Genomic DNA, 10,708 nt, shown 5'->3' on the forward strand with positions numbered 1-10,708 from the left:
AACTTAATCCCTGGTTCGCGTTTTATGGATCACGCTACCAAGATGCATTTTTCTACCTCTTATCTCAATATCACGTGGAGATAACAAACCCTTCGAATTTTTTTTGATTTCTTCATTGATGGGAGATTAAGAGAGTGGCATATACTTTTCTCACGTCTCCAAGTAATTATCTTCGTCACAACCCGACATCATGGGTATCCAGAAGAAGCATGGTAAAGGTCGTCTTGACAAATGGTACAAGCTTGCCAAGGAAAAGGGTTACAGAGCCAGAGCTGCTTTCAAATTGATTCAATTGAATAAAAAATATGGCTTCTTGGAGAAGAGTAAAGTTCTGTTGGATCTTTGCGCTGCTCCCGGAGTGAGTATATTCTTTAACATACGTCTGGATTCTGCTAACCTGTAATGCGATAGTCATGGTGTCAAGTCGCAGCAGAGACAATGCCAGTGAGCAGTTTGATCGTTGGTGTTGATCTTTCTCCCATTAAACCAATTCCTCGAGTTATTACTTTCCAGAGCGATATTACGACCGAGAAATGTCGCGCTACCATTCGTACACATTTCAAGTCCTGGAAGGCAGATACAGTGTTGCACGACGGAGCTCCCAACGTCGGTACTGCTTGGGTTCAGGATTCCTTCAATCAGGCCGAATTGGCTCTCCAATCTTTGAAGCTTGCAACGGAATTCCTTGCGCCAGGCGGTACCTTTGTCACAAAAGTTTTCAGATCCAAAGATTACAACAGTTTACTCTGGGTTTTCAATCAGTTGTTCACCAAGGTCGAAGCGACGAAGCCTCCCTCTTCCAGAAATGTTTCCGCGGAAATTTTCGTTGTGTGTCAAGGATTCAAGGCTCCAAAGCATCTTGATCCCAAATTCGTCGACCCTCGACATGTTTTCGCAGAACTCTCGGATCCTACACCTAATAATGAAGCCAAGGTTTTCAATCCAGAAATCAAGAAAAGGAAGAGAGATGGTTATGAGGATGACAATATGACACAATTTAAAGAAATTCCTGCCAGCGAATTTATACAAACAACCGATCCCATTGCCATTCTTGGTAGCATGAATCGACTCAGTTTTGTACAGCCACCAAATGGTGATGTGGCTCTGGCCGCACTGGATAAGCTGCCAGAGACAACCGACGAAATTCGCAACGACTGTGCAGATCTAAGGGTGCTTGGAAGAAAAGAATTCAGAAACCTTTTGAAATGGCGTTTGAAAGTACGAGAAAAGTTTGGATTTGCTACTAAAAAGGGCGCAAAGGCGGAGCCAGAAGAAGTGGCCGAGGTAGAAGATATGGATGAAGAGTTAAAGATCCAGGAGGAACTACAGGCTATGAGCGAGAAGGAGAGCTCTCGTAAAAAGCGCGAGAAGAGAAGAGAGAACGAAAAGAAGCAAAGAGAGATTGTTCGGATGCAGTTGCATATGACAGCACCAACAGATATTGGCTTAGAACAAGCAGGACCAAACGGTGAAGGTTCTATGTTTGGACTGAAAGCAATAGACAAGGCCGGTGCTGCAAACAAGATTGCGAAGGGAAAAATGGCGATTTTGAAAGAATCCGACCCTAGAAAGGAGGAAGGTGGGTACGCTTCGGAAGATAGCGAAAGCGACGATGAGCAAGATCGACTCGACAGGGAGCTTGACTCAATGTATGAGATGTACCAGGAACAAAAATCGAGTGCCGATGCAAAATTCCGCGCCAAGAAGGCAAGAAAGGAGCATGAAGATGGTGACTGGGAAGGATTTTCAGCAGCGGAGGAACAGAGTGACGACGACAATCTAGAAGAGGACAGTAGTGATGAATCTGATGACGAGGGGCCTTCGAAGCAGTCTTTATTGACTGATCTGGAACGAAATGAGAAGAAAACAGGTGGACTCTCGAAAAGAGCAACTCAATTTTTTGACCAAGATATCTTCAAGGATATTGGAGGTATCCCCGAAGAGGAATCAGAGGAAGAGGTCGAAGAGGAAGATGAAGAAGTCCAAGCCGATCTTGACGAGCTTATGAAGGATAGAGTAATCGAAGAGGAAGAAGACGAGATTATGGAAGAAGCGCCTGAAGAAAGTGATAGCAGCGATGATGAAAATGGTTTCGAAGTCGTGAAGCGCAGAGAAGGTGAAGAACAGTGGGAAGATGAAGAACCTAAAAAGGATGGTCGATTAGGTATTTGGTTTCTTATTCTGGTTCCTTTAAAGATTTGCTAACATGGCCTCCCATAGACATCGACATCATCACCGCCGAGGCTATGACCCTCGCTCAGCAAATCGCTTCCGGTCAAAAGTCAATGTACGACCTCGCCGATGAAAGTTTCAATAAATACGCGTTCAAAGACCGTGACGGTCTTCCCGACTGGTTCCTCGACGACGAAGGCAAGCACGATAAACCACATCGCCCAATCTCGGCTGCCGGTGCTGCAGCTATCAAGGAGAAGCTCCGCGCATTGAACGCTCGACCAATCAAGAAGGTCCGCGAAGCCAAAGACCGTAAGAAGTTCAAGGCAGCGCAACGACTCGAAAAGTTGAGGAAGAAGTCTGCGCTGTTAGCTGATGAAGAGGGCATGACGGAGAAGGAGAAAGCAAATAGTATTGGAAAGCTGATGAGTAAAGCGGCAAAGAAGAAGCCAAAGCAGAACGTGAAGGTTGTGGTTGCCACTGGTGGTAATAGAGGAATTGCGGGTAGACCAAGGGGTGTTAAGGGTAAATACAAGATTGTGGATGCTAGGCTGAAGAAGGATGTTAGGGGTCTCAAGAGAGCGGCTAAGAAGAGGAAGTGATCTATTAATTAGAGGCGTTTAATGTTGGGAATGAGAATGGGGATGTGTTTGTACAACACAATAAGAAAACTCACACTAGTGTTTGGACATAACAATATACTTGATAATCGATATATCATGCTCCACCACACTATGGACGAAAGAAATGCGCACCAAAACAGAGGCCTGGGAGATTACCTATGTTTTATTTTTCACATGTGAGCTACGCCATTGATATGGTACCATGAGATCACGACACCTAAAAGATCGTTGGTAGTCGAATCTGGAGTGGAAGATTGAATTAAAATATTACAAACTTTATAAAAGAGGTTCGTTGAACCTCAATATTCAATTTATTTCTTTGGTAGTCTGCTTGCATTCTCATGGCTGATCAAAAACCCTCTGATGGTATTGTTCGGTCAAATATGTTGTATTATGTATCCCGGTTAAGCAAGACGTATTAATTAATAGCCGGGTTTTCCTGGCCTTTGATCTACATGTTCCCTCCGGGCTGGATTGATACAAATATGCCTACGCGTAGCCATCGCTTCTCGCATCGCCTGTATAATACAATGATCAAGCAATAGCACCATTCCTCCTAAGATTTGGGTATCCCATCCGGTTCTAAAAAAAGCAATTCCAACGTCAACCTCAACTCCTATTCTCCTGTTATCTCCCTTGAAATCATGAATCAAATGCTTGGTAGGGCTTTCAGTCAAGGAAAAGTCCCACGAACGAAAAAGTGGACGCCTTATCTCAGCCTAAAATGGACTTTCATAGCAAGATGGTGGCGATCATAGAAAGGAGAAGGAAAAGTGATATCGAGCCGTAAGGTCCAACGGTTGTCGCCGTAGTGGCTTCGCTCTTTTTGTACACTGTCTGATTATTCGTCTCGTTCTTTTGGTTGCTGAAGAAAAATGTCCTTGCTGAAGCATTGCCATTGTTTCCATCCGGATTGGGGGCTGAAGTTTGGTCTGGAATAGCACAAATGGCATTTTCAGCACTAGAGTCTTTGCATCGTTTTATCAGACCTATCTCGCGCACTGGGTCCGAGGAATTAAAGTAGGCTTTCACGTAGCTAACGGAGATGACGGCATCGTGTGATGGTGGACCTGAGGACCATAGAGGGTTCCCATTGCTCCATTGTGTGATGATCATATGACCAGGCGATGTCGGAACTGCGGTGCTGTTCATCTTTGCCAGGATTTGTCCATCAGCATAAAATATGACGTTTCCTGGGATAAAGTCGATGCGATATTCATGGTAGCCAGTAGTGGGGTTGAAGGGAAGGTTTGCCACGATATAGTTGCCAGTAACAGCAGCGTTGTAACCAGCTTGGACTGACTGCACTGATTGTAGAACAAGATTGACAGGGAATGTATTGTTGTCGACGTTAAACTGGGAAGAAAGAAACTCCATATCGATTTCTTGGCTGTCGTTAAAGTACTAAACCATAATTAGTACCTGAATTATAGATGTACTTGCTTGGCCAAGAACTCACCCAGAAGAAAGCAGCACATGTACCAGGAGTTAAGGTCAATTTCATAGCAGCTCTATATGTTCCCCAGAGTAAATCTTCACGGGCCGAATCCATCTCCGCAGTCTGAACAAATCCATTGGCAGGGTCTCCTCCACTGACGGTAAGCTGTACACCAGGATCAATGCCAAATTCTCCCTCTCCAGACCATGTATTCTCATCAGGTATAGGATTTGACGTGACCTGCTCAATGCTGTAGTTCATACCATAAGGACCACGTCCAGCGGCAGCCGACATATTAAACTGTTGTCGTCTCCAGTCTGTATCAAGCGTGATGTTGGGGATGTGCAAGAAGTCAGACTCGATAAGGTCAGTAAAAATGTAAGGTTCCACAGAGTCGCCGATGGAAGAGGAATAGCCACATTCACAGTCTGCAGTCGCATGGCCTGCGAAAGACAGGACTATAGGGAGAATGAACCGCATATTTAAAACCCGCATTGTAAATGAGACAAGGTCTTTTGCGGTGAATGATGTTGTTATTGTATGCGGTCAAGGGATTTGGTGGTACAACGAAAACAAACAAGTATCTTCTCTTGATGCACAAGTTGGAGTATTATCGCAAACTTGCACTGCGTTTGAAATGAAAGTGAACATTCACCCGTTGACTGAACAGGATAGAAAGTACAAGGTCGAATGGAGAAAAAAGGAGTGCTTGCTTTGTACTTGCTGGGGGATAGCCTTTGCTAGATGGTCTTATATGGAGGGATCACCACGGCATGATGGTTGAAGAAGTAGTTGTCGTTGCAGCTGTGGAGATGAGGGACCGACGAATGGTGAGCAGTGCGTAACGGAAGGATGAAGGTTTATTATTAAAGAAAGAAGTATTTTAAAAGAAAGAGAGGAGAAAGTAGGCGGTTGGTGGAAAGAGACAGTGAGTCGATAGAAGTCTGTATTGAGAAAAGAGAGCCGTGGAAGAAGAAAGAGCGTATGGTGTATCAACTAACGGATTGTGTTAAAATCAAGACTGGAAGTAGAAGTGGAGGGAGAACGCAGACGAATGTACCTACCTAGGTATTGTCTACTTACTACTCCCGTCCATAAAGATTAGATGACTTACCGGCGGCGTACCTACTTTGATATCTCCATGCGCGAATCCGATGAAGAAATTGGTAACTATATGTTATATCACAATTAAATTATTAGTAAGGTATGCAGCGCAACGCAGCGCAACGCGTCAAATGCAGGAACGAACCCCTCCTCCGCCTTCACTCCTCACACGGGGTTTCATTCTCTTCTCCCTCCCCTTCCCTTCTCTTGCCATTCTTCATATCCGTCCCCTCATTAACGCAACACTTCCTTGTGGTCCCATAACAGCATACAATTAAGATTGATGCTTTGGCGCTCGATCATCTATCGTTTGTATGCAAGTGTTTGTTGCCACCTACTTCATTCTGTGAACCTACCTCGAAGGTATTGCATGGTGAGCTGAAGATCAACGTGATACAAATCTGCGTTTCATCCAACGATATAGATTTGGCAACACGGCTCAATGTTGCACAGATTGAATCACTACTCAATCGATGGAAGACAAAGAGGTCTGCAAATGCTCCATCGTCTGCACTGAGTAAAACCGTCTGCCCGCATCTGTAACAAATGCACTGTTTCCCTGGATTCTATTCTAGCAGCGCTTTGGAAGAAGTTCATGAGATAAGAGGAGAAATCATCCATGGAATGAAGGTGATGGATGAACAACTGTTATTGGCATTTTACTCTAGGAGCTACTAACAACCGACTGCTAGCTACTACTTTACTGTACTAGCTTGCATCTCCTGTATCTACGTCTATCTACCCCCACAGTCCACCAACAGAACCAGGCGAAAAATAAGAGGAAACATTTATCCCACATGTCACATAAAATAAATAAAATGCAGAAAAGGCACGGCTAGCTAATCCTATCATCATTCGTCGCCGTTCAGTTATTACTGGGCTGTGATAAAAACACAAAGTCAACAAACAAAAGATCGAATTTCAGAGATGGGCGATGATTTTAAAACTCCCTCAAACTCTACTCGCCTGTCTACTCTTGCTTCATCGGGCGCCTTGCTGAAATCACATGTACAATAGTTAGACTTGATAACTTCCACCACAAGGTGCAGGTGCCAGACATCATTTTGTGAGACTGCTTAATGCATCCAATGAGCACCAGATGCTTACTCAACCAGAATTTAAAAAGTAGAGGCGGCATGCTAGATCTCCGATTATCACCATTTGTAACTAAGAATTGTAACTAAGAATGTTTTCTACGTTGATTTGGAACAAGATCGAGGGCTCACAATTTGATTGTTTGTCAACCATAACAGGAAGGCGGATAAAGCTGAGCTGTAGAGATGGTAGAGACTTCCTCACTCGGATTCATGCATTCACCACCCGCCACGTAGGTTATTGTTCACGTCACGTTTCACTGCGCATTGATTTTAAAAAGGGTCAGAAGACAAGGTGTAGGAGTAGACATATAACATTGAATGATAAGACGCTGGAATACCGCCTCGCTTTGCAAGAGAAGCTACGATTAGACCAAGAATGCTGAGATACTGACTATCTATACATACACCGATCAGCCCAATCACCAGTCACCATCGGGTGACATTAAACCTTTCGTGCCCAAGTTGCCATTTCTCAAGTACTAACCAACCAACCAATTCCAATTTCCGCCTCTCCTTCATGCAAATAAAATCCATCAAAACATTTCGCAAATAACTATGACCAAGAAAGCGCAAAAGAAGAGAGAAAGTAAAAACAAACTCAAAAAACCAGATGTATATCGAACAAGGTATAAGGTATCTGAGCTGAAATGGATGACGGAGAGGAGAAACAAAAACAATTAAAAATTGGTAATGCTAATAGGACAAGGGCAGAAGCAACACCAGTGGGCCAGCCATGAGTATGAGTGTAGAGACATTAGGTGCGCGAGAGCGCGATGATATATGAGACGAAAGTGAAGAAAAGCCCAGTATGCCCGACCAGCCCCGTATTGTTGCCCGTGACCCCGAGAAAGATTTGCTCATGAAAAATAAATATCCGAAAGTAAAATCGCTATATGCAAAGAAAGGGAAAAGGAAATGCTAAAGATAAACCGTCGACCCTCGTCAAAGCCAATAGTGTGAGATGAAAAGAGATGAGGGATATCAAAACCGAGTCTAACAAGGAAAATAAAAAGGAAATCATAGCAATCATTAAAAAAGAACTCAATCTTAGTACACGCTATCATCAGCGTCATCCATTCCTTGAGAGATCATGGAGGGCGTTGACACGTCCGACACTTCCATGTCGTCCTCGTAGCCGACAAGAGCTTGAGAATGAAGTCGGAATGAGTCACCCATGAGCTTTGTGATTCTATAGCACGTTAGTATGATTTTTATTGATTGATGAACATTGTGACTTACCCCCAAACAACAACTTCGTCAAGCATACTACCCCATACACGAGCGACAGTAGAGCTAAGCTTGGAGCTATAGCCTACAGAATCATCGTCAAAGAGGGCTCGGATCTTGTCTTGCATGGCCGTTTCCTCCTCAGTTGGAGGCTCCTCGTCATTTTCCAGGCGATAGAGCCACAAGCTGAGGATGACCATGAGATCCAAGCCACAAAGAGGATGCTCGATGCTCCAGTTGGTAGCCGACGTCCTAGCAACCCAACGGATTCCTTGAACGGCTGCAGTTTCAATGCAGTTGTAGCATTCTTGGATGACCTTGATCATCTCGCTGGACCTCTTGACCTTGTCCCTAGCATTTGACATAGCAGCAGCAACTTCATAAGAGTCGTGATACCTCAGAACTTCTTGAATTGATTTGAGGTCAACCTCAAGACGAGCCTTAGCATTGCGGAATAGGGCCATAGCATTGAAGATTAATGGATGTCCTTTGTGAGGGGCATTGAGTGGCACTGAAACAATCTCCGGTTCACAAAGGTCGAGCGATTTCTCCCAGGTCTCCAATGCAAGACGGAGCTTGAATTCCAAGACCATATCTTGAAGTGCTTCCGGGCTGCGCTTATGGTACCAGATCTCAAGGAAGAGTGCATTGATCATAACACGAGTTGCAAAAGCACTGTAACGTAAGGATTCACCCTGGAACAGGTTATCGTGAGCGTCCATGAATGATGGTATATCGGCAGCTTTGAGGTGTTCCTTCCAGGTAGCTTCGTCGGAAACGTTAAGATTCCACATCGCTTCAGTCGAGGGAAGCTGTAGATCTTCAAACTCGTTGAAACTGATAGCGGGCGTATGGTTGTATGTCAATGTCAGTAAGCCAAAGAAGATGTATACCGCATAGTACGTTCGTCGACAGCCCTCATCTTCCACCCATTCGGATCTGGTGGGCGCAGCACCTTCTCGAGCATCGGTTCGAAGCTTCAGCTCATAACGATTGCCAGCAACCATGTTGGCAAGTAAACTCTTGATCGAGCAAGCCCATTCCAATCCTTTTGGATCCCCACTCCAGCTTGCGAAAATCATATTGAGAAGCGAGCTTTGCATGGTCCACAAAGGACATTTACGTGAGCTGAAATTCTCCTTGTTTTGTAAGAACTGGTTTACGAGAACCTTGGAACCAATGTGCATCATGTATGCATGATCTTGATCGAAGGCATAAAGAGCACCGATGGATAACACAGCAAGAAGAAGTGGTGGTGAGACCTGCGTTGGTTTAAAAGTTGAAGGGTGCAAGAAAGGTAGGTGATGGTGGAACAGGCTGAAGTAGGTCGAAAGGAATCGGTTCAACGATGCCAAAGGGGGGAGACGAAATCCTTCTGGAATTGCTCGTTCACTATCATGGCCTCGGATGTTGTCCAAGATGATGTTGCGTTCTTCGTCGCCAGTGACTTGGGGTGCTCTCATCGCTGCTGCTTCGGAACGGGGCTGTATTGGTGACAGTTGGGGGGTGGAAGCCATTGACGGTGGCAATGAATCGATCATAGACTGTAACGCGGGGACGAGTCCATTGTAGCTTGACGACGCCTTGTGTTTTACGATGGGTGGAAGCTGATTAGGATGAGGTTGCATCGTACTACCACTTGTATAAGACGCCTGGGAATCTTGAGAACCAGAAGCGCCCGAGGTGATTGAATGAGACTTTGGCTCCGTTACAGACTGCGGCATGAAAGAATCCCACGGGACTTGGGGAAGCGAAATTGCCCCCGAAGGATATGTGACGGATGGTTCCATGAGCGGAGTTCCATTATGAGAGAAAGCCATTCCAGGTCTATTCTCATATGGGCCTACGCCTGCATTGCGCATTGCTGCGGTAGCTTTGTGGTGAAGGTCGGTCATCAACATAGCGGCAGTCTCTAGGTCAACTAACCCATCACTACTGGCCTCGATCTGTTCAAGGGCCGATGCGTCAATAGCGATGGCTGATTTGGCGGAGCCGGATACAACAGATGCCTTGGGGCCGGCACGTCGCTTTACATCACTGTGCAAAGGAATACCTCCATCTTTGGCGTGTACGGTTCGATCATGTCGGAGCAACAAATCGCGTCGCACAAAGGTACTTCTACACTTCATGCACTTGAATGGACGCTCCTTAGTATCTGCGACGACGATGTTAGTGTTGTGTTCAATTGTCGCGATGAAATTGCGATGGTGTAATCGTATTCGCAATCCAGGGTTGATAAGTCAACCACGCGATTAGATGCAAAGAGGGGGGGGGGGGGGGGGGGCTAAAGGGGGTGCAAGGAACACCAAAAACTTACGTGATCTCTCATGTCTACTACGATGTTCACTCCTGCTAAAAGCTCTATTACAAAATTGACATTTGTACTTCTTCTCCGGAACAAGGGACGACTTCCTTATTGTTGATGTGGATGATGCACCCGCAGGCAAGATATTTAAGGCTGCGACAGGCATCGTGTTCGAGGAACTCTTCTGACTTGGCTGCACGCTTCGCACTCGGTATTAAGCTTCGAAATGATTCACAGATCGATGGTTGAATATCGACTGACTCGCGGAGGAGGGGCGTAAGGTTTAAAGTGTGTATTGCTTGGTGTATAAATTGTTCATTTGATGTGGTCTGATTGTCATAGATGGATGGGGATATTTGGGGTATCGGATCGATGGCAGAGGCCGTGTGGAATTGTTGAAAGAGTGTAAAACCACGGGTCGCGTCGACGAAAGATCGAGGTATCCAAAGGACCAGTGTCTCGAGGGGATGGCGAAATGAGAATTAAGTGTGTGAATAACAATCACGAAATACTAAGGAGGAAGGGTTGATAAAAATTGGAAGAAAAAACAAGAGTGTGTTGGATGAAAAGATGATGGAATGAATGAGGGGTGAAAGCTGTTAAAAGAGAGGGGATGGGAGAGGGGAGGGGGGACTGATGGGAATTTTAGTGAAAGGTGAAGGTGGGTGTGGATCATCCACAGAGAACCCGCAGAGTTAGCGAGCTAGCGTGAATTTCTTATGCAAAAAAATAAAAAAAATTC

The 10,708-nt window shown here is 45.1% G+C and overlaps 3 protein-coding genes across 4 annotated transcripts; 1 reads left to right on the plus strand and 2 right to left on the minus strand.

The window, feature by feature from the left end:
* Window positions 1–117: 117 nt before the first annotated feature.
* On the plus strand, window positions 118–3,067 carry Bcspb1. Its single transcript, XM_024694641.1, has 3 exons — window positions 118–358; window positions 412–2,164; window positions 2,221–3,067. The coding sequence occupies exons 1-3, from the start codon at window positions 191–193 to the stop codon at window positions 2,772–2,774; spliced, it is 2,475 nt and encodes an 824-aa protein (XP_024550431.1). The 5' UTR covers window positions 118–190; the 3' UTR covers window positions 2,775–3,067.
* A 21-nt stretch (window positions 3,068–3,088) lies between these two features.
* Window positions 3,089–5,696, minus strand: BCIN_08g04280 (hypothetical protein). Of its 2 annotated transcripts, none has more exons than XM_024694643.1 (3): window positions 5,348–5,696; window positions 4,255–5,229; window positions 3,089–4,199 (listed from the first exon to the last, which is right to left on the minus strand). In XM_024694643.1, exons 2-3 carry the CDS (start codon window positions 4,726–4,728, stop codon window positions 3,528–3,530), a joined length of 1,146 nt encoding a protein of 381 aa, XP_024550432.1. In that variant the 5' UTR covers window positions 4,729–5,229; window positions 5,348–5,696; the 3' UTR covers window positions 3,089–3,527. The 2 variants fall into 2 exon arrangements, with proteins under 2 accessions (XP_024550432.1, XP_024550433.1); XM_024694642.1 differs by having other exon boundaries at window positions 5,298–5,696.
* A 1,031-nt stretch (window positions 5,697–6,727) lies between these two features.
* BCIN_08g04290 (hypothetical protein) lies at window positions 6,728–10,708 on the minus strand. Its single transcript, XM_001553993.2, has 3 exons — window positions 9,979–10,708; window positions 7,674–9,816; window positions 6,728–7,623 (listed from the first exon to the last, which is right to left on the minus strand). The coding sequence occupies exons 1-3, from the start codon at window positions 10,130–10,132 to the stop codon at window positions 7,482–7,484; spliced, it is 2,439 nt and encodes an 812-aa protein (XP_001554043.1). The 5' UTR covers window positions 10,133–10,708; the 3' UTR covers window positions 6,728–7,481.

The sequence above is a fragment of the Botrytis cinerea genome, chromosome 8, assembly GCF_000143535.2.
Source record: "Botrytis cinerea B05.10 chromosome 8, complete sequence".
In the NCBI taxonomy this organism is placed as follows: Eukaryota; Fungi; Ascomycota; class Leotiomycetes; order Helotiales; family Sclerotiniaceae; genus Botrytis; species Botrytis cinerea.